This window comes from Armigeres subalbatus, chromosome 1 (assembly GCF_024139115.2).
Source record: "Armigeres subalbatus isolate Guangzhou_Male chromosome 1, GZ_Asu_2, whole genome shotgun sequence".
NCBI lineage: Eukaryota > Metazoa > Arthropoda > Insecta > Diptera > Culicidae > Armigeres > Armigeres subalbatus.
This window is the reverse complement of record NC_085139.1, coordinates 208,824,022-208,851,341: the sequence shown is the minus strand read 5'-3', so window position 1 is coordinate 208,851,341 and position 27,320 is coordinate 208,824,022. Positions and strand designations below refer to the sequence as shown.

Sequence of the window (27,320 nt, the reverse complement as noted above, 5' to 3'; positions counted from 1 at the left end):
CATTTCAATGAAAAAAATGTTACTCAATAAAAGTTTATTCATAATTCATATGAATGAACAATAATTGGAGCTGTAAAAGTGGATGAGTGAGTAAGAGTGGTTAAGTGAGTAAGAGTGGGTGAATGTGTAATGTGAGACAGAGGAAGTGAGTGAGTAAGGAAAAGATATTTTAGTTACAAGATTGTCGCTTCGGTTCCCTTTGTTCTGCTGTCCGAAACATGTGTGGTACTAAACTGTCAAATCATATGTATTTTTCCTTCATTGACATTTAGATCCCCTATCCTCGCCGGCAAAAGATGTTCCGAACAGCGACGACAGCGACAATCTTTATCTAGTAACTAAAATATCTTTTGAGTAAGGGGGTTTGTGTATGAGGGTGAGAGAAAGGGAGATCTTGTTTGTCTTCGGGAAGTTGCGTTGACTTAAAGAAGGCATCATCTCGTTTCGCCTTCTAACGGGCAGACGTTACTTTTAAAAAGGCAGTATTTTCTCTGTGTGCCTTATCGAGCACGTTCATTAAAAGGAGGTATAATCTCCTCTGTCTGCCTTATACCGGGCAAACCCGTCCATTTAAAGAAGGCATTATCTCCTCTGTTTGCCGTTAAACAAGGCATTATTTCCTCTGTGTGCTTTATACCGGGCAAACGCGTCCATTTAAAGAAGGCATCATCTCCCCTGACTGCCTTATACCGGGCAAACGCGTTTATTAAAAAAGGTCATATTTACCCTGTATGCCTTATACCGGGCAAACACGTCCATTTAAAGAAGGCATCATCTCCTCTGTCTGCCTTATACCGGGCAAACGCGTCCATTTAAAGAAAGCATCATCTCCTCTGTCTGTCTTATACCGGGCAAACGCGTTCATTTAAACAAGACATAATTTCCCCTTATACCGAGCAAACACGTCCATTTAAAGAAGGCATCATCTCCCCTGACTGCCTTATACCGGGCAAACGCGTTTATTAAAAAAGGTCATATTTACCCTGTATGCCTTATACCGGGCAAACACGTTCATTTAAAGAAGGCATCATCTCCTCTGTCTGCCTTATACCGGGCAAACGCGTCCATTTAAAGAAGGCATCATCTCCTCTGTCTGTCTTATACTGGGCAAACGCGTCCATTTAAAGAAGGCATCATCTCCTCTGTCTGTCTCATACCGGGCAAACGCGTTCATTTAAACAAGGCATAATTTCCTCTGTGTGCCTTATACCGGGCAAACGCGTCCATTTAAAGAAGGCATCATCCATCTCCCCTGACTGCCTTATACCGGGCAAACGCTTTTATTAAAAAAAAGGTCATATTTACCTTGTATGCCTTATACCGGGCAAACACGTCCATTTAAAGGAGGCATCATCTCCTCTGTCTGCCTTATACCGAGCAAACGCGTCCATTTAAAGAAGGCATCATCTCTCCTGACTGCCTTATACCGGGCAAATGCTTTTATTAAAAGCCTTATACCGGGAAAACGCGTTCTGTTGGAAAAAAAAGGATCTCCATTTCATAGAATAGTACTTTTCCAGGTCATAATGACAGGAATGACAACAAATGCTAATTAGAAGATAAATCAAAACTGTTGGTTAAATTGGTTGGTTAAAAACTGTTGCGATTCATCGATATCTGTTGGTGTTAAACATAAAAATAGAATACTATAGATTCTAAATGTTTTCGGAGTAATTGCCTTTCGGGGTAATGGATTTCGGGGTAGTGTCCCATTCGGGGTGATGGTTTTCAGGGTACTGTCCCATTCGGGGTAGTGGCCTTCGGGGTAATGGCATTCGGGGTACTGGCATTCGGGGTAGTGGGGTGGAGCCCATTACATGACATTGAGAGTCGCCTTTTATAGGCGACTCTAAGGGGCGACTCAAATAGGACTAAACAGCGCGCCAAACGCTACGCATATAACGCGACCACTTGGCGCGAGAACGGAGAACAAAAAATTACACAAATGAAAGGCAGCACACACGCTGCTCTGCTTCGATACAGCAGCAGCTACGAGTGTAACGTTCGTGCCCGACCAAGTTTGTTTGAAAAAATATACAAATAATATCTCGGGTACTTATTCAAAAGGACGTATGTGATTTTGTAAACAAAGATTCAAACGTCGATTTGTCCAATCTGATGACTCTCCCACGCAATCCAACACCACCAACATGTAGCCGAAGGCTTCCGCTACCTGTCTGTAGTGATGGTTTGCGTGGGAGTGCTATCAGATTTGACAAATCGACGTTTGAATCTTTGTTTACAAAATCACATACGTCCTTTTGAATAAGTACCCGAGATATATAGGTAATAATATAAATAATGAGCCACTTCGAAAAATGGAGAAAAAAAAGTAAAACTTATGCATATTTATTTATTTATTAAGAAAGGCTTGACATGTTGTTTGATGTAAGTATTTCTTTACTAAAGTTCCATTTTTAAATGAATTTATTCAACATTGTGCTTAATGAACAGACCTTGGGAATATTCTCTCGCGTGGTACAGATGTCGAGGGTATGCACAATCGTTTGAGCATAATGTTGAACAGATTCGGGTAAACTGACTTTCGTTCCTTCCACCAAAGAATCGGGTCGCAAATCCGTGTGAGAAGAGATTCAGATAAATATTTATCCAGCTCAACTCTTGATGCAATCGCAGGAACCGATGAAACTGTGTTGAGCAATGAGCAATGAGCATGATGACCGTGCATTTCGTAGTTGCTACTCCGTGATCAACCGAACAATCGCAATTGCACAGGGAACCAATGGATGGAAGCATGGGATTTGCTCTCCAACCTCAATGTGCACAGTCCGAGAGTTCTAGTATTTTGGATGGTCGATAACGGCGCTGGCCACGTCCTCACGGTCATCGGGGATGGGAAGGAATTGATGATGCAGTCACTCGCCCACTGCAAGCCGAGAACACCTCTGCACCCGCCACGAGTTCCTGCGGAATTTTATTGGAATCTGGGGGTAATGTTCTATGGCAGAGGTTCGTCTTGGTTAACGGGTTGCCAATGTGATAGTAATGAAAGGGAGATGTATTCTAATTGGATGCCGAAACGAGCTCATTTCAAATCAAAAATGCTCATTTCGAATTCTTACAGTTACCTGCTAGAACTAATCAAGTTGTAGGTATAGGGATAGAAGATGGAAACGGTATGAAAGCCCATTTCCAGTTTTAGCGATTGCTAGAACATGAGAAATATATGAAAGATACAAAGTAGGAAAAATGGAACGGGCCTGGGATTGAACCCACGACCTCCTGCGTATGAGGCAGAAGCGGTAGCCATATGACCACCAAGCCCGTTCGCAGTAACCGATGAAACTGTGTTGTCATCAAAATCCTATTCTGGCATCCAGCGGCTGAGTATGAAATGTTATTCCCCGGAAGCTATACCTAAGATGGCAGCCCCATCCCGGTGGAAAGGGAACCATGGGCCAACAACCTACTGTTCCCGAAACATCAATTTGTTCGAGAATCCGATAATGAAAGAATACGGACTGATTTTAAGGCGACGGCTCTTGGCACGAAACAACGGAAATGAATAGGAACATGGAACGTTTTAACCCCAGCCCAGAAGGGTAAATTGGCACAACTTTCCAATGAGTCACGCCGCATGAAGCTTGAGATCCTGGGACTGAGTGAAGTCCGTTGGCCAAACTTTGGAGAACTTTTCCCTCATCGACCGGTTCACAAGGTCACGTGGGTCTCCCGTGACGGCTTTACAGAAAATCAAATCGACCACATCTGCATCAGCCGAAAATGGAAGCGGAGCATTCTTGATGTACTGAATAAAAGTAGTGCCGATATCGCGTCTGATCATCATACCTCCTTATCGGCGAAATACGCCTGCGAATTGCGCGGATTCGTCGGCGGGAGGAAAGAGTTAGACGACGATTCAACACACGCCGACTGGAAGATGCCATGGTGAAACGGTCCTTCGTTAAAGAACTGGATACGCGTGCTGCAGATATTCCGGAAGGTGGCAGCGTGGAAGACCAAGGGTAACCTGACTGTATGCGATAACTGGCGAGTCATTATGTTGCTGTGTACCGTTCCCAAAGTTCTATGCAAAATTATCCTAGTCCGGATTCAGGAGAAGATCGATGCGACTCTCCGGCGGCAGCAGGCCGTATTCCGTGCCGGAAGATCCTGTGTGGACCATATTGTCACGCTCCGCATCATTCTGGAGCAGGTCAACGAATTCCAAGAGTCCCTTTACTTGGTATTCATTGACTACGAAAAAGCTTTCGACCGTCTCAATCACGAGAATATGTGGGGCGCCCTGAGACGCATGGGGGTTCCTGAGAAAATCATCGGCCACATCGAAGCACAGTACGAGGCCTTTTCGTGTAGAGTGCTGCACAATGGGGTCCTGTCCGTCACTATCCGGGTCGTAGCTGGTTGAGGCAAGGATGTATTCTATCACCGATACTGTTCCTCATCGTAATCGACGAGATTCTGGTAGATGCGATTGACCGTGAACCAAACCGCGGGCTGTTATGGCAGCCTATAACCATGGAGCACCTAAACGACTTCGAATTGGCTGATGACGTTGCACTCCTCGCGCAACGGCGCTCTGATATGCAGAGTAAGCTCAACGACGCCGAGCGCCGAGTAAGCCGAGCGCTCCTCCTCAGCAGGTTTAGTCATCAACGTCAACAAAACCAAATCGTTGGATGTAAACACGGTGACTCCTTCCTGTTTCACAGTAGCCGGGCAACCGGTGAAGAATGTTGAAAGCTTCCAATACCTTGGTAGCCAAATGGCGTCAGACGGCGGTACCAAGATCGACATAGGCGCACGGATCAAGAAAGCAAGGGCTGCCTTTGCGAGTTTAAGAAATATCTGGAAAAACAGGCAGACAAGTGAACGCACCAAAATACGAATTTTCAACTCTAACGTGAAATCTGTGCTGTTATACGCTAGCGAAACATGGTGTGTATCAGTGGAGAACACTCAACGGCTGCAGGTGTTCATTAACAGATGCCTGCGGTATATAATTCGGGCCTGGTGGCCTCACAACTGGATCTCAAACAACGAGCTCCATTGTCGTTGTCACCAGAGGCCGATAGCAACAGAAATTCGGGATCGGAAGTGGGGCTGGGTCGGCCACACTCTACGTAGGGGCGGAAACGAAATCTGTAAACAAGCATTAGACTGGAACCCAGCGGGACATCGCAGCAGAGGCAGACCCAGAGGCTCATGGCGGCAAAGCCTCAATAAAGAAATAAAAGAAGTCCGTTACAGTTGCGACATAAAATCCTATATTGCATACAAGTTAAAAATAATAAAAAAACCCAAACCCAAACCCAAAACCCAACCCATTGCATACCGAATAAACATTAAGCATGGGTAAATAATAAATATTGTTTAAAAATAATCTATGCTAAAATAAAAGATATATATATACAAGTTAAAAATAATAAAAAAAAACCCAACTTAATTCACCGAGTAGTGATATTGCCTTTCTCGCATTTAGCCAAGACACCAACCTTATATGGTGAATATGGTTCGATGTACCATTTTCTTTATAACTTTTCAACGCAACGGTCGATCGTTTAAAAATTCAATAGTGATCAACTAGCCTTTGCCCCCTGTCGAATGAAACTTGTTGCGAAGAAATCGGTTAAGGATTACTATAAGAAAAGTTGTCTAATGTTTTTCTTAGCTTTTGCGCACACACATACACACACACATACACACATACATACACACGGACAGACAGACATTTGTTCAGCTCGTCGAGCTGAGTCGAATGGTATATAACACTATGGGTCTCCGAAGCTTCTATAAAAAGTTCGTTTTCGGAGTGAAATGATAGCCTTTCGGTACAACTTTGTTGTACGAGAAAGGCAAAAACATGCACGTTTGATAAAATTAGAATATTTGAATGGAATCCAATAAATAATACACCGTCAAATAGAATTAAAAACAAAGTTTGTATAACATGAACACTACACAAAACATAGAAAAACTGCTGCAGAGGACAGAACACGTCTTGTCGCGAGTTGGTAATAGGACTATGAGCAAAAGGGAATTTCGTAAAGAAAGGGTAAGCTACTGGGTACTGTACGATGATAGCGCTCTTTTCCACATCGTACGCCGATCAAACAATACGTAGTAGAGCTAAAAGTTTATTTATACAGTTTGTGCTGTGAGCTATAATACGCACGTATTTGAGAGTGGAAAAATTGACCTGCGAGAAAACCCCATATCAAATCAGGTATGCTAGCAGAGCACTTAATTATGAGCATGAGCATGAGCATGATTGACCGCCCACGGTTGCTACTCCGTTATTGCCAGGTCAGCTGTAATTACACAGAGAACCAACAGATAAAGTTTGGGACTAACATCATCTTCAATGTGTAAGAACTGGTGACCCAAAAATAAGCAATACCAGCGCCGGCCGTGTCCGAATGCAGGTCAATTGAGGAATGGCTAGAAGAATGTTGACATGATTCTCGCTTTGATAGAAGCCGACGAGTCATCTGCACTTCCACGAGAAATCACTGGGATGTTGGATATATGGGGTAGGGAGTGTGGCAGGGTTCGTTTTGGTAAACGGTATGCCGTGTATAGCGTGTAGTTTGATCGATAAAAACAAAACTAGTAATTTTACTAGTAACAAAGCAGAACAATATTTCGGTGATCGGCTGATCGTTCTGCTTACCGCACAAATCAGAACAAAGTTTCGATGACCAGCCGATCGTTCTGCTTCCTGAAGAAAACATGTCTGGACGCGATCTAAACTTTAACTTTCTAATTAATTTACTCACCCGCACTACGCAGAACAGAATTTCAGTGACCGGCCGATCTTTCTGCTTACCGCACAAAGCAGAACACAATTTTGATGACCGGCTGATCGTTCTGCTTAATGAAGAAAAAAAGGAGGCGATCCACGATCGTTCTACGTCCTACAAAACACGTACAAACCTGCACTGATTGTTTCACTTTCTTATTAATTTATCCACTCGCACAAAAGAACCGGACATTTAGATAATCGCGCGATCATTTTATGTCCAATACAAAGCACAAAAAACTGATTGTTTCATTTTCTTATAATTTTTCTCACCAGCACTGCAGAATCGGACATTTCGCTAACCGCGCGGTTATTAATCTAATAATTTCATATGTATTTTCCTATAGCGCAAATACAACGCACACATAAAATTTATTTACAAATTTCTTTAGATTTTTCTCAATAAAAATATGTGGATTTTTATTTGTGTAGCACTTGCATTAACTACAACTTATAGGGTTCATGTTCAATCATCTACCATGTAAAAAAAATCGAGTCAGTAGTTTAAATACGTACAATCTACCTCTTCATAAACCAGTGAAAGAAACTAGGCATAAGAGGAACGCTACAATAGGTCTTATAGCTGGTCGCAGTGGTACACGCGAAAAGGGAAAAATTTGTTAACGGTCACAAAATAAGCCTTTAAATTAAGACAGATATAGGGTAACCGTACCCTTAGTGGAGGTAGCACCAATAGTTGAGGTAGTGGGGTTTTAATTAGATTTATCATATTTATACACGTTACGATGGTTTCAGTTGATGCGTTGGGCTTTAAATATCCTGTTAAATGCAACTTATCTTAAGATTTCGCTTGAAATACTATTGAAAACAATGATTTTCCTTAACAAAACTGACTCCCTTGCACCTATAGTGGTGCAACTGTACCAATAATGGCGAGTCTCATAAGAAACCAATGTATAGCACCCCTGTGGGAACCAAAAATAATTTTTACAGCCACTAAAGGAACAGTGCACCCATAGTGGTGCAAGCAATATTTGGTAATTGATGATGTTAAATGACATCTATCTCGTTTTTGTTAGTAAATTTAATAGTTTTTTCTAATAAATAATATATTAAAGCTTTAAAATTCCCATAATTATCAATTTTTTAAAAAATATTTTCTTTTGTGGATCTACTAATACCTCCACTATTGGTACCGCTACCCTATTGAAATAAAACTTAGATGAACAGCGCAATGCTTGTCCAGTAGGAATATAGAGTCGTTACGCATTAAAAGACAGATATGCTATATCAAATTATATAGGCTAATAGTGATAATTATTTTTTATCAAAACTACAAATCAGTTTTGAAATTATTTCATGGAAACCTGGGGACATTATTTGAAAAATAAATCTATGATCCCGAATAGCTTCAGAGCAAAAGAGCTCGCGGTGATGAATCCTCAACAAAGAAGTAAAGGAAGTCAATTAAATCTGACCTGGGTGCAGGTCAAAGCTAAAGCGAGCAGCCGCCCAGGATGGAGATCTTATAAGGTCTCCGCCTAGGATGAAGGTAACCCTAGAACCCCATTAGTAAGTGAATGAATAGTTTCGATTACATATAACAAAAAATAATCGAATTTGTGCACGAGAACAGTCATGGTCATATGGTGAGGGGAAAAATAATTGAGTTGGATGGATCTTACTTGTGCAGTGTTTTGGTCAATCTCACTGAGCTGTTGTGTCCTCTATTACCCACAAGAACAGGATGTTTAGCAGCAACCTCAGGTAGGTGATGATTCCATCCAGATACTGTCGTGCGATTGGTGTTAACATTTTCCGAACATTTCACCTTAAAAGCGCGTAGTTGAAACCTCGTATGAACATTCTGAATATCTTCCCCGGTGGAGCGCACTATTCGAAGACAGAGCCATCCGTGGAGGCCCCGGTTTCTTAGGTGAAGCTGAACTAAACTAAACTAAACACTCCCACCACTGGATAGGATATTGTTGGGGCAGGAGCGGGAGTAACTGGAGGGCCACTTGACGACAATGCATCAATTATAGAGTTGGAAAATCATTGTCGGGTTGGCGAAGCAGCTGCTGTTTTCTTATTCATACTGGAGTACCGCTAATATCGATGTACGGATTTGTATTCCAATTTCTTGCTTTCTTCAGCCTTCAGCTAGCAGAGCACTTAATTATGCAGTACAAACCCCAAATTCCAGTAGCCCAGCGATACCCTAACCTATTTGAAATGCTCTCATTAATCAGGACCCATTAACCGTAACCTGAAACGGACGCCGAGTCAAGGTCCAAGGAATCGAGCACTTCCAACTAAGCCTTCCTAGTTGTTTACGGAAGTGAAGCCCGTACAGAGGACGAATCCGGGTTACAGACAACCGTTTGACCCACATCGGAAGGCTTTTCGAACCCCCGTTACGTCGAACCCTTGAAGTCAGCTTCACCGAGTGTCTCTCGGTCAGCTGAACACACCGTCCAAAGCCTCCGGACACTAGTTACCCCGCACGTTAGACCCAGCCGCAACCCATGAGGTCTTTCCCAACTTTGCCCCAGTCGATTCGTGGTAACCGACGCAGTTTTAGCCGGCCGGCTCCACACACATACACCAAACTATTCTGTAAGTTACACCTACACTTGAATAAAAACCAAATGTTGATTGTAAGTAGTGTACTTCGCTATTAATACCTTGATTAGCCCCTCGAAAGTAGCCGACTCTGAGAATTGAGAGTTCAAGCTCATATTAGCCGGTGCCCTTAAGGCACGTCCCTGAAAAGTAACAAGTCGACCGAAATACATCCTGGAAACACGTTAAAGCGATATTCGGGCAACGCTCAGGATGGGGATCTTTCAAGTCGGCCCTCTGCACAACCGGAGGTGTACATGATCCATAAGTAAGAAAGTTAAGATATTTCCAGAATTATAAAACAAAGGAAATATTTACAAAAATCTAACAGCATCTAAAAATTTAGTGCAAATATTAGGATTTGTTTAAAAAGCTTTTTTTTACTCAAATTCCGGACATGACTCATATTCCGAACTCTCGCTTTTAAATGGCCATTTTAGCTTTATTCGTGTGTTTTCTCCATACGATCTTGTATTCACTTGTAATCTTGATCCTCTGAGCTGAAAACTGGTGAAATTTTCAGTTTTAAGTTGATAAAACTCCAGTGTTCGGAATATGAGCCATGTTCGTGATTTGAGCCAAAACAGTAGGCTCAGTCGTGCAGGTTTGTTGGTATGAAAATATTAGGATTATTAAACTCTTACAATATGATAGATATTGCATTTATTTTTTTTATGGACCCCACAATATCAACAAATCATCCTCGTTTTTACCATTATTAAGTGAGGGTTTTTCCTCAGCTTTTAAACTGACCGTTTTTATTCAAGCGTGAGAAAATAATCGACATCATCCTTTCCCCGTTAGTCCTTACGTAATTAGTGCACGGGCTTCGCAACATGCTCTCAAAAATTCGGAACATCATACAATCATCATAAAATTGGAAAAATAGAAGCTTTCCACATATCATACAAGTGGTAATATAGAGATCCAAAAACTAAAGATCCAAAGACAACCTTGTGCATAATTCATGAAAATACAATTAAATATGCTTAAAAAAGTACATCGCAATTAAGAATCCTCAGTATTGTGCTGTGCGGTTCTTTTCTCTCTTTGCTGAAGGAAGTTTTTAATACTACCCGAATCTATTTTAATTTCAACAGTGCTTCTCAGCGCAATTTGTACCCACTGATCCCGTTACAATCTTTACAAGGACCCGTGCCTTCGTTTTACGTTGGACCCGTTAGCGGAAGTAAAATTCCGACAAGCGGTGGTAATCCTGCAGGGACACCGTTGTGGAAAAAATGTCTTAGTAGATCACGTCTCCACGATCAGCAATGAGTATTAATAAAAACAAGAGGAAGGGTGAGTCTCTGAATTCGCCACTTCCTTCTAAGAAACGAGGTTTCAAGACCGTCCTGCCAAAGCGCGGAAAAAGTAGAAGGAAGCTGGAGACTTCAGATATTCTTTCTAACTCTAACATTGAAAATAATTCTTCTCCTATCGAACTGAGCAATCAAGTTCGATTTGATTCATGACGAAATTGAGCAAATCGACTCTACCTCTAGCCCTGGTGATTCGATCCATGCGAAAAAGCAAAGGATTCCGCCAACTGTTGCCGAGTTTTCTGGTATTAGGAATGAGATTTTGAGTAACCTTCAAGGGGGATCAAGGTTTCAATTCAGATTGCCAGGAAGGGTGTCTGCCGCGTTTTGCCGGGATCCTTTGACGATCGCAAACGTCTTCTTCAGTATTTATCTGGGAAGCGGCATAAATTCTTCACATACGACGACAAAACTGAGTGATTGTACAAAGTCGTCTTGAAAGGTCTCCCCAGTGATGATAAATCACTGGATGAGATTAAAATTGAAATTTCTCAATTACTTGGATTTTTACCAGTCCAAGTAATTAAGATGAAACAGAAATCTTGCTATGGTACTTCCCAGAGGGATATTCGTCAAGAATTTTATTTAGTTCACTTCAACAAAAGTAAACTAAATAAGTTTGGAAAAGGCCTGCATTATATCCTATGTCCGTGTAATATGGGAAGGCCTGGGGGAAATTTCCAAAGCCCCACTCACGCCAAGGACGCCTGTCCTGTGAGAGAAGATTCCAATAAATTTAAATGTGCCAATTGTGGGGGCAATCATAAATCCAATTTCTGGGAATGCCCTTCACGCAAAGAAGTTTTGAATTCCCGTGCAAAATTGACGGGAAATTCCAATTGGATCTCAGATTCGTCGGGTAAACATATTTCAAACGCTCAAAATCCGCAATCATTTTCCGGTCGAGAAATTCATACCCACCACATTCAACGAACAAATTTTGTTCCTACCTCTCACCGAGTAACGAGCAGTTCGTCGAATTTTAATTTTTCAAACACGCCCACCTATGCGAGCATCATTTCTGAAAATTTACCGACGATGAATGATTTTCATTACCATTCTTCAACGGAAAATAACGTTCGTTCACAGGTAGCATGCCTGCTTCCGACTTTGATTTTCTGAAATGTACAATTGCATTACATGATTGATGCAATGTTCAAAGCAAATACCAAAACTGAAGCTGTTCAGGTTGGTATCAAATTTACTCAAAGAATTGTTATTGGACTTCGTTTTAATGGATACAAATAATTATTTAAATATTCTAAATTGAAATGCCCGCTCTAAAGGGTAAGGAAGATGAATTATTCAACTTCCTTTCAGTTCATAATGTGCACATTGCCATTATAACTGAAACATATTTAAAACCTGATCTTTTCATCAAAAGAGATCTAAATTATTTTATTTACCGAAATGATCGTCTTGACAGCGCCTGTGGTGGGGTCGCCATTGTCATTAATAGACGTATCCAACATAAATTATATTCTTCGTTTGAAACCAAAATTTTCGAAACCTTGGGAGTTTTTGTTGAAACAAATTTTGGACAATTATCTTTTATTGCTGCCTACTTGCCTTTCCAGTGCAATGGGCAGCAAAAGAATTTGTTGAGAGCTGATCTTCAAATTCTAACTCGCAACCAAATCCAAATGTTTCATAATTGGTGACTCCAAACACCGTTCATGGAATAAGACTCAAAGTAATTCCAATGGTAAAGTTTTATTTGAAGATTGTTCTGAGGGATATTATACTATTCAATATCGAAATCCTTCAACAATTGATTTAGTTTTAACGGATTCAAATCAGCTGTGTGGCTAATTGGTAACACATGCTGACTTTGACTCTGATCACCTTCCTGTGACATTTGAAATCTCACAAAAAGCCATTACCAATCCAATCAGTTCTACTCTTAATTATCATAGAGCTAATTGGGATTTATATAAAACGTTTATCGATAGGAATTTCGATGTTGACATTCCTCGCGATACCAAAAATGATATTGATAATGCTCTCGTATCTTTGTTAAATTTAATTGTCGAAGTCAGAGACATTGCAATTCCTAAATGTGAAATTAAATTCAACTCCATTATTATTGACCAGTCGCAAGTTGCAATTGGTGCTAGTCGGCGGCATAAAATTTGGAAGAGTACCTTGTAGGCGGCATTCAGCAATGTGATTGCGCGGTAGTTGCTACAATTCAGCTTATTGCCCTTTTGGTAGATGGAACGCACGGCACTTTCCATCCACTCCTGTGGCAGATGTATCATTGGTATCTTCGAGAAAGTTGTAGAAAAAGTTTCTACGGAAAATTTTGCTATATAAACTTTAGTTCTATCTGTTGTAGAAGTCAAGATATGGGTCGTTATTTATGAACGACCACCAAAAACCAGGTTTTCACGATCTACAAATTTGTTCATCGTGATAAAAAACATGAACCTTTCGAAAACAGTTTCTTCTTATTTTCAATATTGATGAAGATATTGACAATTTTGGTTTAAAAAATGAGCATTGTGACATCAACTGCATACATTTAGGGGCAAAGTGGAGCAGAATTTTAATTAGGTAATGGAAAGTATAACTCAAGCACTAATAGTTGCATTACAACATTAATGTTACATAGCTTGCAGTAAGTGCCGTGTTGATATCTTTTTCTTCTTCTTCTTGTTATATAGAAAAATGAATTGATCTGTATTCCGCATAACCAAAAAACGGCTGGAAAGGTTTTCTTCATTCATTAAGCAAATTTGTTCAAAATCAAATCGTCACTTTTTTTTTGCCAAACTCATCTGAACCAACTCGTAAACTCAGGAGAAACGTTCTGCTGTAGTAAAGTTCTAGCAAATGAATGTTGCTTTTGTTTGTTTTAGCCCCTACGACGCGATGGACGGAAAATAGCTACCGGTCCCTAAGCGAAAACTAAAATATTGCCTTCGAAAGCATTTTTTGCTGTCGTATATTGTATTCAGGAGATATGTCTGGAATACGAGCAACATATGTATTTTTACAAATATAAAAATTTCAGTTATTAGTTATCAAACTAAAAGTCCACGTATATGCATAAGAGATTGAATTAAAACTGGGTAAACACAACCTTTCAAAAGTTCCCTTTCTTACTACATTAATAATAAGATGATATTGATTGTACATATCACAAAGGAACGTGGCTCTGTAAAGTGTTCTACACGCCTGAGCCTACCAAATAAATGAACTTGGAAAGAAAAAAAAACCTTTTAAAGTATAAGAAGCGTTCCATTCACTGTAAGTAGATTAAGTCGGGCCCTCCTTAGTCGTGCGGTAAGACCATCGGCTACAAAGCAAGACCATGCTGAGGGTGGCTGGGTTCGATTCCCGGTGCCGGTTTAGGAAAATTTCGGATTGGAAATTATCTCGACTTCCCTGGGCTGGGCATAAAAGTATCATCGTGCTAGCCTCATGATATACGAATGCAAAAATGGTAACCTGGCTTAGAAACCTCGCAGCTAATAACTGTGGAAGTCCATAATGAACACTAAGCTGCGACGCAGCTCTGTCCCAGTGTGGGGATGTAATGCAAATAAGAAGAAGAAGAAGAATAAAAAGCAGCAGAAGAAGAAGATGAAGATGATAAAGTCGGTGTTCAAGCTTTATCAATGACGGAATAGAGGAGTCATACTGTAGCAGATTGGCAGCAGCCTCATATCAATTGCCGTTATAATATTCTAACATTTGTAGTCGAATGTGCATATGTATTTTTGTGAATTGTTTGGCATAAGTGCTTTATTGTTTACAGTCCGTTAAAAATGTATGCCATTATGAAGTCTATAAAACCGGCAAGCAGATAGGTAATAGGCTAGGGTTCGTATCCAGTCCCTGCGACTCGCAGTCCAAGCAACACCGTCAAATTGTCACCGAGTTAGATGATACTCTCGCGTCGGCAGTTAAGTTCAAATCCAAGTCGTGATCAAATTTAGATCCGTTTTTCAAGTTTAGTTTATTACAGTCCATTAGTAGAAGATTAAATTGTCTTTCAATCAATAACAGTGTTGTTATTAGCATGAAAAACCTAACAGAAAACTTGGTCATATTACAAACCCGACAATCAGTCACTCACGAACGCTGATATGTGCGTCAACAGTCGGGTTTTAATAATTGTTCTCCTAAAAATTGCTTTCTTATGAAAATTGAAATTAATTTGAATTAGCGTTGGGGAAGTACTGTAGGAAATAGAATACACAGTAACTTTCCAGCATGCTCATGACAGGCACTTGATTCACCGAAAACGTCTTACCCAACGCAAATCCTTTCCCTTTTTTCCACTTACAGACTGCATGCACGTGACATCCGAGGAGGGTGAGTTTTTCTTCAAACGCACGGCCCCGATTGTCGGCACTCCCAAACACGGCCGCCTGGTGGATATCCTGACCATGTCACCGGCAATGGAAGTGTGTGGGGTGTACTTCGTTACCGATCCGGACAAGCTGGTGGAAGTCACGGTGAAGCGAATGGATGTCAACTGCGACACGGGTGGGCTGATGTCCTTTGTCGACGGTTGGGAGCTGAACGGGATGTACTTTCCCACCGAATATGATCACCCGAAGAGCATGGAGAAGCGCATCAGCGAGTTCTGCAATGACCCCAAGATGTGGCCGTACAGTCCGGTGCGGAAGGCTTTCCGGTCGAGCCAGAACGCAGCGCTGGTGCAGTATCGAATACCGATCAGTGGCTCGTTTACGTTGTCGGTGCGGTATTTGAACAATCCGGACCGTGAGTATTGTACTGGGATTGAATTTTTGGAACTAATGTTGAATCAGCATTTTTTTCCAGCTTGCAATATAATGGCGGAAGGAGTAGCACCTTTCTACACTATCCGGAACCGTGGACTTCACCGAAATTGCTCAGTAACAGCAGTTTTTCCAGCAGTCATGTCGGTTGTTGGCGTGGATGTTGGCGGACGAAAAGACGGTGTAAACTATGATGTAAGTGCAATAAATAATTAATTAACAACATCTAAACCAATCTCATTACAAAACATAAGCTATTCCAATCGCACTACAAATCCATTCCAAATAATTTCCAATTCAATTCTAATCAAATTCTAATTCAATTTAAATCCAATTTTAATCAAAACCCAATCCAAATCAAATCCAACAGTACCAAATTCCAAAAGAATTATCATCCAAATGCATTCTTATTCCAATTTCATCTTAATCGAATTTCAATCAACTTCCAATCCAATAGAATTGAACTCCAATCTAGTTCTAACTCAGATCCTATTCCATCCAATTCTAAATCAATTTCAATCCAAATACAATCCAATTCCAATCCAATTCCAATCCAATTCCAATCCAATTCCAATCCAATTCCAATCCAATTCCAATCCAATTCCAATCCAATTCCAATCCAATTCCAATTCAATTCCAATCCAATTCCAATCCAATTCCAATCCAATTCCAATCCAATTCCAATCCAATTCCAATCCATATCAAATCCAATTCGAATTCAATCCCAATCAAATTCCAATCCAATTCCAATCCAATTCCAATCCAATTCCAATCTAATTCCAATCCTATTCCAATCCAATCCAAGATCCAATTCAAATCCAATTCTAATCCAATTCGAATCCAATTCTAATCCAATTCATATCCAATTTCAATCCAATTCAAATCACACTCCAATCTAATTCCAATCCAATTCCAATCCAAATCCAATTCAATTTCAATCCAATTCCAATCCAATTCCAATCCAATTCCAATCCAATTCCAATCTAATTCCGATCCACTTAAAATCCAACTCCAATCCAATTCCAATCCAATTCCAATACAATTCCAATCCAATTCCAATTCGATTTCAATCAAATTCCAATCCAATTCGATTTCAATCAAATTCCAATCCAATTCCAATCCACTTCCAATCCACTTCCAATCCAATACCAATTCCAATTCCAATCCAATTCCAACCATATTCTAATCCAATTGTAATCCAATTCCAATACAATTTCAATCCAATTCCTATCCAATTCTAACCATATTCCAATCCATTTCCAATCCGATTCCAATCCTATTCCAATCCTATTCCAATCCTATTCCAATCCAATCCAAGATCCAATTCAAATCCAATTCTAAACCAATTCCAATCCAATTCTAATCCAATTCATATCTAATTTCAAACCAATTCAATCACACTCCAATCTAATTCCAATCCAATTCCAATTCAATTTCAATCCAATTCCAATCTAATTCCGACCCGCTTCCAATCCAACTCCAATCCAATTCCAATCCAATTCAAATCCAATTCCAATCCAATTCTAATCCAATTCCAATCCAACTACAATCCGATTCCAACCCAATTCCAATCCAATTCAATTTCAATCCAATTCCAATCAAATTCCAATCCAATTCCAATCCACTTCCAATCCAGTTCCAATCCAATTCCAACCATATTCCAATCCAATTCCAATCCAATTCCAACCATATTCCAATCCAATTGTAATCCCATTCCAATACAATTTCAATCCAATTCCAATCCAATTCCAATCCAATTGTAATCCAATTCCAATTCAATTCCAATATAATTCCAATCCAATTCCAATCCTATTCCAAACATATACCAATCCAATTTTAATCCAATTCAAATACAACTTCAATCTAATTCCAATCCTATTCTAATCCAATCTAAATCCAAGATCCAATGCAAATCCAATTCCGATCCAATTCTAATCCAATTCCTATCCATTCTAAGCCAATTCCAATCCAACTCCAATCTAATTCCAATCCAATTCAATTCCAATTGTAATCCAATTCCAATCAAATTCCAATCCAATTCCAATCCAATTCCAATCCAATTCCAATCCACTTCCAATCCAATTCCAATACAATTTCAATCCAATTCCAATCCAATTCTAATCCAATTCCAATACAATTCCAATCCAATTCCAATCCAATTCCAATCCAATTCCAATGCAACTCAAATCTAATTCCAATCCATCCAATCCAATAAAACTAAAATTCAATTCCAATCCAATTCCAATCCAACTGAAATTCAATACAATTCCAATTCAAATCCAATCCAATTCCACTCCCATCGCAATCGACTTCCAATCCAATTCCAATCCAATTCCAATCCAATTCCAATCCAATTCCAATCCAATTCCAATCCAACTCAAATCTAATTCCAATCCATCCAATCCAATAAAACTAAAATTCAATTCCAATCCAATTCCAATCCAACTGAAATTCAATACAATTCCAATTCAATTCCAATCGAATTCCAATCCAATTCCAATCCACTTCCAATACAATTCCAATCCATTTCGAATTCAATTGTAATCCATCCGGAATCCATTTCCAATCAAATTTCAATCCAATTCGAATTGAATTTCAATCCAATTCCAATCCAATTCCAATCCAATTCTAATCCAATTCTAATCCAATTCCTATCCAATTTCAATCCAACTCCAATTTCAATTTCAGTTCAATTCCAATCCAATTCCAACCATATTACAATCCAATTCCAATCCAATTTAATCCAATTTCAATACCATTCCAATCCAAATCCAATCCACTTCCAATCCAATTTCAATCCAATTCCAATCCAATTTCAATTCCAATTCCAATCCCAATCCAATTCCAATCCAATTCCAATCCAATTCCAATTCAATTTCATTCCAATTCCAATCCAATTTCAATTCAATTTCAATTCCGATTCCAATCAAACTTCATTTCCAATTCCAATCCAAATCCAATTTCAATTCCAAGCCAATTCCAATCCAATTCCAATTCCAATACAATTCCAATCCAATTTCAATCCAATTCCAATTCCATTGCCGATCGAATTTCAATCTAATTCCAATCCAATTACAATCCAATTCCATTCCAATTCCAATCCAATTCATATCAAATTCCAATTCGATTCCAATCCATTTCGAATTCAATTGTAATCCATCCGGAATCCATTTCCAATCCAATTTCAATCCAATTCGAATTGAATTTCATTCCAATTCCAATCCAATTTCAATTCAATTTCAATTCCGATTCCAATCCAATTTCAATTCCAATTCCAATCCAAATCCAATTTCAATTCCAAGCCAATTCCAATCCAATTCCAATTCCAATACAATTCCAATCCAATTTCAATCCAATTCCAATTCCATTGCCGATCGAATTTCAATCTAATTCCAATCCAATTCCAATCCAATTCCAATCCAATTTCAATCCAATTTCAATCCAATTCCAATCCAATTCCAATCCAATTCCAATCCAATGCCAATCCAATGCCAATCCAATGCCAATCCAATTCCAATCCAATTCGAATTGAATTTCAATCCAATTCCAATCCAATTCAAATCCAATTCCATTTCAATCCCAATAGAATTCAAATCCAATTCCAATCCGATTCCAATCCAATTTCATTCCAATTCCATTTCCCAATTTCAATCCAATTCCAATCAAATTCAATTCCAATCCTATTCCAATCCAATTCTAATCCAATTTCAATCCATTTCCAATTCCAATTTCAATCCAATTCTAATCCAATTCCAATTCAATTCCAACCATATTCAAATTCTATTACAATCCAATTCCAATCCAGTTCCAATCCTATTCCAATCCAATTCAAATCCAATTCCAATCCAATTCCAATCCAATTCCAATCCAATTCCAATCCAATTCCAATCCAATTCCAATCCAATTCCAATCCAATTCCAATCCAATTCCAATCCAATTCCATTCCAATTCACTTCCAATCCAATTCCAATCCAATTCCAATTCAACTCAATTCCAATTGTTATACAATTCCAATACAATTCCAATACAATTCCAATCCAATTGCAATTCAACTCACTTCCAATTGTTATACAATTCCAATACAATTTCAATCCAATTCCAATCCAATTCCAATCCAATTCCAATACAATTCCAATCAAATTCCAATCCAATTCCAATCCAATTCCAATCCAATTCCAATACAATTCCAATCCAATTCCAATCCAAATCCTATCCAATTATTATCCAATTCCTATCCAATTCCAATCCAATTCCAATCCAATTCCAATGCAACTCAAATCTTATTCCAATCCAATTCCAATCCAATTAAAATTCAATTCCAATCCAATTCCAATCCAACTAAAATTCAATACAATTCCAATTCAATTCCAATCGAATTCCAATCCAATTCCAATCCACTTCCAATACAATTCCAATCCATTTCGAATTCAATTGTAATCCATCCGGAATCCATTTCCAATCCAATTCCAATCCAATTCAATTCCAATCCTATTCCAATCCAATTTCAATCCAATTCAAATCCAATTCCAATCCCATTCCAATCCAATTCTAATCCAATTCCTATCCAGTTTCAATCCAACTCCAATTTCAATTTCAGTCCAATTCCAATCCAATTCCAATCCAATTCCAATCCAATTCCAATCCAATTCCAATCCAATTTCAATACCATTCCAATCCAAATCCAATCCAATTCCAATCCAATTTCAATCCAATTCCAATCCAATTTCAATCCAATTTCAATTCCAACTCCAATCCCAATCCAATTCCAGTCCAATTCCATTCCAATTTCATTCCAATTCCTATCCAATTTCAATTCGATTTCAATTCCGATTCCAATCCAATTTCAATTCCAATTCAAGGATGTTAACGATCATTCAGTAATTTGCGTTCGATCGTTTAGTATTTTGTCAATAACATATTCCAGAAGCTGAATTTCAAAATATGTTGTATTGCGGACTTCTAGTGCGAAGGTTTTTCTACAACTCTGTCAAATGGTTCGTTGTTTGAATTCCACTAGTAACGGAGTTATAGCTATAGTTTCAGTAACTTAGACTAAATGATAACAAAATTCCAATCATTTAGTCTAAGTTACTGCAACTAGCGCTCTAACTCCTTTATTATTTGAATTCTAATAACGAACCATTAGGCAAAGTTGTAGAAAAACCTTCGCACTAGAAGTCCACCATACAACATATTTTGAAATTCAGCTTCTGTAATGTGTTATTGACAAACTACTTAATGATCGAACGCAAATTACTTAATGATCGTTAACATCCTCCAATTCCAATCCAAATCCAATTTCAATGCAATACTAATCCAATTTCAATCTAATTTCAATTCCAATTCCAATACAATTCCAATCCAATTTCAATCCAATTCCAATTCCATTGCCGATTGAATTTCAATCTAATTCCAATCCAATTACAATCCAATTCCATTCCAATTCCAATCCAATTCATATCAAATTCCAATTCGATTCCAATCCAATTCCAATTCAATTTCAATCCAATTCCAATTCTAAATCCAATCCAAATCCAATCCAATTTTAATCCAATTCCAATCCAATCACGATACAATTCCAATCCAATTTAAATCCAATTCCATTTCAATCTCAATCGAATTCCAATCCATTTCCAATTCAATTTCAATCCAATTCCAATCCAATTTCAATCCAATTCCACTCCAATTCCACTCCAATTCCACTCCAATTCCAATCCAATTTCAATCCAATTCCAATCCAATTCCAATCCAATTCCAATCCAATTCCAATCCAATTCCAATCCAATTTCAATCCAATTCTAATCCAATTCCAATTCAATTCCAACCATATTCAAATCCTATTCCAATCGAATTCCAATCCAGTTCCAATCCTATTCCAATCCAATTCCAATCCGATTCCAATCCAATTCCATTCCAATTCCATTTCCCAATTTCAATCCAATTCCAATCCAATTCAATTCCAATCCTATTCCAATCCAATTCCAATCCAATTCTAATCCAATTTCAATCCAATTCCAAATCCAATTTCAATCCAATCCTAATCCAATTCCAATTCAATTCCAACCATATTCAAATTCTATTCCAATCGAATTCCAATCCAATTCAAATCCTATTCCAATCCTCTTGCAATCCTATTCCAATCCAATCCAAATCCAATTTAATTTCAATCCAATTTCAATCCAATTCCAATCCAATTCCAATCCAATTCCAATCCAATTCCAATCCAATTCCAATCCAATTCCAATCCAATTCCAATCCAATTCCAATCCAATTCCAATCCAATTCCAATCCAATTTCAATCCAATTCCAATCCAATTCCAATCCAATTCCAATCCAATTCCAATCCAATTCCAATCCAATTCCAATCCAATTCCAATCCAATTCCAATCCAATTCCAATCCAATTCCAATCCAATTCCAATCCAATTCCAATCCAATTCCAATACAATTCCAATCCAATTCCAATCCAATTCCAATCCAATTCCAATCCAATTCCAATCCAATTTCAATCCAATTCCAATCCAATTCCAATCCAATTCCAATCCAATTCCAATTCAATTCCAATCCAATTCCAATCCAATTCCATTCCAAATGTAATCCAATCCCTACCCAGTTACAATTCAATTGCAGTCCAATTTTTCCAATCCAATTCCAATTCAATTCCAATCCAATTCCAATCCAATTCCAATCCAATTCCAATCCAATTCGAATTGAATTTCAATCCACTTCAAATCCAATTCCAATCCAATTATAATCCAATTCCTATTTGGTATAACTGATCATGCTCAAATTTAGCTTTTAAACATTCTTTGCATATTAAAAAATAGTTTGGCCAAATTTCATAAAATATATAAAAAAAATTTGCATTTAGGATCTGGCTTTCTCAGTCTATATTTTTTTGATCAACCCAGAGACTGAGAAAGCCAGATTCTTAATATATAGGGGGAATGACGGCTTTGGCAAGTTTTGTTCTATTATTGGCAGGGGTTTTTTATGACTGACTATGCTCAAATTTGGCCTAAACATTCTTTTCATATCAAAGAATATTGTGGCCAAATATCATAAAATTTGGTCGACAAAAACCCCCCTGCCAATAATAGAACAAAACCTGCCAAAGCCGTCTTTCCCCCTAATAACAGTTATAAAAATAATTGAAAACGCTTTCGACATTCCAGTGCGACCGACCGGACTCCGTGGATAGATTGGAAATCGGAGGCTCGGCCGGGCTTGATTCATCGAGCATGGACAAATCGAGCACGATCTGCGGCAAAAGCATGGAACCGGGACCGGAGCAGGGCATTTTTTGCGGTACCAGCACGGCACGATTAATTTCCAGCGGAAGGCACGCCAACCAGGCTCTGATCGCAGTCCGGGTGGCCGAGGAAAACGATATCACTCTGGCGACGGTGCTGTGTGACATGAGACGGAAGAAGAAGAAATGAGTCGTTTCGGCGTCAATAAGATCACCATCCATGACATATTTGTAAAATATTTAAAGTTGTAGATTACATATTTTCATTTTTATTTGTTTATCCTTAAAATGAGCATTTAAAGATCCAAAACTCTGAAAAATGGGAACGGCAATCCTGATGGGAATGCACTCCAATCTAGTCATATGCCTAATTCTATTTGCGATCACGAACAAAGTATTGTTTCGGATGAAGAGAAAGGGAAAAGAGCTAAAAATTAAAAACATAAAAAAAACAAGAGCCGATATTTATTTGAAGCACAATATAAAGTCACACACATCTCAAAAGTAGAGCTAAATACTAACTGCAAACAGAATAGAATCCTAAAGTTGTGAAGAATGAGAGCAAACATTGAATAAACTTTAGTGTAAAACTTTAACGAAACATCGTGGTTACGTTTCGAGAAGCGAATGGTGAGTCAGGAGTCGGTCACAGACGGAATCGTCAGCGTATTCCGTTCGGGCCAGAGCACAGAGAGCATCCCGTAGGCACATTTTATCACAGCCCTTAGCCAGCAGAGGATCGGCGTTCTTCTGTTTCAGGTTCCAGTACTGAAGTAGCTCGTCATCCGAATGGGCCAGCCTTTGAAGGAGACTATCCAGGGATTTGGGGCTGAGGTCAGTCAGCCCGTAGTGTTCTCTGAAGGTGTATTCCTTGAACCAGAGAGGTTTACGATCCGGATGCTGGTTCGCTTCGGTGAGGTTGTAGATCCAGGTTTCTTGATCCAAAATTTCCTGAGAAGAAAAGTGGATGAAATTGAAAATAATATTTAGTTCGAAATTCCACTAACTAAAGCTTTTGCAGGTTTTCTATTTCTATAAGCAGGGACTGTCATGAATCTTAAATCCAAATTTGCTGATTTCTATTTGATTCTCCACTAGCAATCGGCACTTCTTATCTATAATCTCTTGAATCGAATAACTAAGAATCATTGCATATGTATGTACTTACGAAGCTTTCCCGGTCAACGTAAAACACCTTGTAATTAGGATTCAGCTTTGTAAATGTTGTCGTCGAACCGCCATTCCATGCCACGTTCACCGCTGCCGTCGGGTCATCTTTCCGATAAAACACGTTGAACTCATCTACATGCGAATGCCCATTAAACTGGCCCTCAATTATGTGCGCAAACCGTTCCACAATCTTCCGATACTCCCGAGTCCAGCCGATGTAGCAGTAGTTGTCGTAAGAGGGCACGTGTCCCAAAATGTGAACCTTTTCGCCTGCCTGTTCGGCCTCTTGTAGCGTATCGTGCAACCACTGCAGCTGTCGAATGAAGTAAATGTCACTGTAGAGTAGCCACCAGTTGTGGATGTAGCAAAAATTGTTGTTCAGAGCGATGATTCGATGTCCTAACGGGCTCAATAAGGTGTAGTAGCCTCCGTCGGCGAGGGTTGATCGGTTCACATCCTTTGGAAGCCACTCATCCCATTGTTCAGTGATAAAGTCATAGAGATATGCTGAGGTGAGATTCTGCGGGACATGGTGTGGTGCGTAGAGATTGGCTGGATCCGCTTCATGGTTACCCAAGATGGGATACAACGGAATATCTACGAAGCGTTCCTTCAATAGTTGGAAAATCTGTCGCATTGCTTGCTCATTCGATTCGACCGTGGTGTTCCATGTGAAATGATGGATGATATCACCAGTGAAGTATACTGCGTCGATTTTTGGGTGTTGCGAACGTATCTGCTCCATCACATCGACCACCGCATGCCACGGACTATCACAGTCTCTGTAATCTCCCCAAAATCCGGCTGCATTGCTGGAGTCAGATGGTTCCAGATCGGGAACGTGTCGACAACACGCCCCAGCGGCACAATCTGCGTTGATTCCCACTACGTATTCGGGGTCGTAATGTATGTCTGTTATGTGAATGATCGTTAGTGGTTCTTTATCTGAAGTGGTTGACGGTCCTTTGGATTTTCCCAGAACTTCATTTGATACGCTGATGTTCACCTTTGGATATCGATCGGATAGAATTTCCGATTTGTTCACCACGCAGTCTTCACCCTGATAGGCTACAGCACAAACTCTTTCGGCTGATGGCAGCTCATCCAGATTTTCCAGAATGAACATCATCATATCGGCGTTCAGCTCAACCAACCCATCACAAACGTAGGTCTTCAGATTGAACAGATGGCAAATGTCCTGAGCTAGCTTAACCAACACGGTTTTCTCTTTATTCGCAGTTCGTTTGTATATCTCCAAAAAGGTATAACTCGAAGACAGACACGTTAGACACAGCTTGGGGCTCTTGGCATGTGGTATTCGATCGAGGGTAACCTTGATGTCCTGTGATTGGATCAAATCCAACAGGCGATCGAAATTGGTTGTTTTCCGCCCTGTGGACTGATAGCGGTCAAATTCTTGCAGGAAATCAACCTCATATTTGGCTGTAACAAGATTCAATAGTCAATAACAGAAATCGCTTCATTTGCAAACAAAACAACTCACCAATTTCGACTTCTACGGCTACGCTTTCGTCGATAGTGTTATCACTTTCGATTACGCCGGTGCACTGTGCACCGATCGAGACACATACAAATAGAGAAAGGGCGGACAAGCGAATCATCTCTCCTAGAACTCTTGCTGAGCTGCTACTCTCACCACTGCTCAGTTATGACTGATTCAGTTGACTAGAAAGAAGTGATCAGCTGGATTCTCGGATGCTGCTAATGGTTTTATTTATTTGCATTCACGTCGGCATCCCACTGAGCACATATTTGCCATTGATAAATCAAAGTTCAAGATTATTTTTCAAAAAATCAAAATTGTAAATAGCAAACGAATAATGGTCGTACATATCAGAACTAATTAAAAATATTGATGGAAACATGACATGTATTGTCTTTTATTCCACTCAGTACAGAAAGTAGGAGACGCATTTTTTCATTTTTTTTAAATGTCTATGTCCCCTGATGGAGTTAAGCTGGGGCACGAGGGGACACGTGACTCGTCAAATCGAATATTGTTCCTTAAATTTGATTATGTAGGGTATCTGTTCCATTATTATTAACATGCTCCTATATCAATAACATTCGCAAAACAGGCAATTAAGTGTCGTGCTACAAAAAAAATCACAAAAATAAAAAAAAATAAAAATATAAGAAATTCCTCCGGAAGTTCCTCACGGAAATTCTCCGGAAGTTCTTCACGGGAATCCTCCGGAACTTCCTCCCGAAATTTCTCCGGAACCCCTCCGGAAGTTCCTCCCGGAATTCCTCGGGAACATCCTATAGGAATACCTCCGAAGATTCGTCCTGGAATTCCTCCGCAAGGCCCAGCCAGAATTCCTCTGGAAGTTCGTCCCGGAATTCCTTCGGAAGTTCCTCCCGGAATTCCTCCAGAAATGTCTCCCAAAATTTCTCCCAGAAGTTCCTCCCGGAATTCCTCCGGAAGTTCCTCGAAATTCCATCCGGAAGTTCACTCCGAATTCTTCCGGAAGGTACTCTGGAAATTCTTCCGGAAGGTACTCCGAATTCTTCGGAAGGTACTCCCGGAATTCTTCCAGGTACTCCCGAATTTCTTCCGGAAGGTACTCCCTCGGAATTCCTCCGGAAGTTCGGAATTCCTCCGGAAGTTCCTCCGGAATTCCTCCGGAAGTTCCTCAGGAAGTTCCTCCGGAAGTTCCTCCTAGAATTCTCCGAAGTTCCTCCCGGAATTTCCTCCGGAGTTCCCAGGTTCCTCCGGAGTTCCTCCGAATTCCTCGGAAGGTTCCTCCGGAATTCCTCCAGGGAGTTCCTCCTCGGAATTCCTCCGGAGTTCCTCCCGAATTCCTCCGGAAGTTCCTCCTCCGAAGTTCTCCAGGTTTCCTCGGAATTCCTCCGATTCCTCCCGAATTCCTCCGGAAGTTCCTCCAAGGAATTCCTCCGGAAGTTCCTCCAGGTCCTCCGGAAGTTCCTCGGGTTCTCACCTAGTTCCTCCCGAGTTCTCCGGAAGACCTCCGAAGTTCCTCCCGGATACCTCCCGGAAGTTCACTCAAAGCCTCCGGAAGTTCTTCGGAATTCCTCCAGGTAGTCCTCGGAGTTCTCCAGAATTCCTCCGGAAGTTCCTCCCGGAGTTCCTCGGAAGTTCCTCGGAAGTTCTCTCCTGGAAGTTCCTCCGAAGTTCCTCCAGGTTCCTCCGGAAGTTCCTCCAGATTCCTCCGGAAGTTCCTCACGGATTCCTCCGGAAGTTCTCTCAGATTCCTCGGAAGTTCCTCCGAATTCCTCCGGAAGTTCCTCGGAATTCCTCCGGAAGTTCCTCGGAATTCCTCCAGAGTTCCTCTCGAATTCCTTCCAGGCTCTCCTCAGAATTCCTCCGGAAGTTCCTCCCGAGAATTCTTCCGGAAGTTCTCTCAGCAGATTCTCAGGTACTACACACACACACACACACACACACACACACACACACACACCTCTCTA

At 39.9% G+C, this 27,320-nt stretch overlaps 2 protein-coding genes across 2 annotated transcripts; one reads left to right on the top strand and one right to left on the bottom strand.

Annotated features, from left to right (window-relative positions):
• The first annotated feature begins 14,990 nt into the window (after window positions 1-14,990).
• Window positions 14,991-22,981, top strand: LOC134205717 (corticotropin-releasing factor-binding protein-like). Its single transcript, XM_062681257.1, has 3 exons — window positions 14,991-15,429; window positions 15,490-15,641; window positions 22,621-22,981. Exons 1-3 carry the CDS (start codon window positions 14,994-14,996, stop codon window positions 22,885-22,887), a joined length of 855 nt encoding a protein of 284 aa, XP_062537241.1. The 5' UTR covers window positions 14,991-14,993; the 3' UTR covers window positions 22,888-22,981.
• Window positions 22,982-23,125: 144 nt separating this feature from the next.
• LOC134205716 (sphingomyelin phosphodiesterase-like) lies at window positions 23,126-25,552 on the bottom strand. Its single transcript, XM_062681256.1, has 3 exons — window positions 25,372-25,552; window positions 23,866-25,310; window positions 23,126-23,648 (listed from the first exon to the last, which is right to left on the bottom strand). Exons 1-3 carry the CDS (start codon window positions 25,487-25,489, stop codon window positions 23,307-23,309), a joined length of 1,905 nt encoding a protein of 634 aa, XP_062537240.1. The 5' UTR covers window positions 25,490-25,552; the 3' UTR covers window positions 23,126-23,306.
• Window positions 25,553-27,320: the final 1,768 nt, after the last annotated feature.

What these genes read in the sequence shown, in the direction of transcription:
- LOC134205716 (XM_062681256.1), bottom strand. Translation starts at nt 25,489, where the DNA reads ATGATTCGCTTGTCCGCCCTTTCTCTATTTGTATGTGTCTCGATCGGT. An exon ending in AGCCGTAGAAGTCGAAATTG is followed by an intron (nt 25,311 to 25,371) that starts GTGAGTTGTTTT and finishes ATCTTGTTACAG; the next exon opens with CCAAATATGAGGTTGATTTC. An exon ending in ACGTTGACCGGGAAAGCTTC is followed by an intron (nt 23,649 to 23,865) that starts GTAAGTACATAC and finishes TTTTCTTCTCAG; the next exon opens with GAAATTTTGGATCAAGAAAC.
- LOC134205717 (XM_062681257.1), top strand. Translation starts at nt 14,994, where the DNA reads ATGCACGTGACATCCGAGGAGGGTGAGTTTTTCTTCAAACGCACGGCC. An exon ending in GTATTTGAACAATCCGGACC is followed by an intron (nt 15,430 to 15,489) that starts GTGAGTATTGTA and finishes ATTTTTTTCCAG; the next exon opens with CTTGCAATATAATGGCGGAA. An exon ending in AAGACGGTGTAAACTATGAT is followed by an intron (nt 15,642 to 22,620) that starts GTAAGTGCAATA and finishes TCGACATTCCAG; the next exon opens with TGCGACCGACCGGACTCCGT.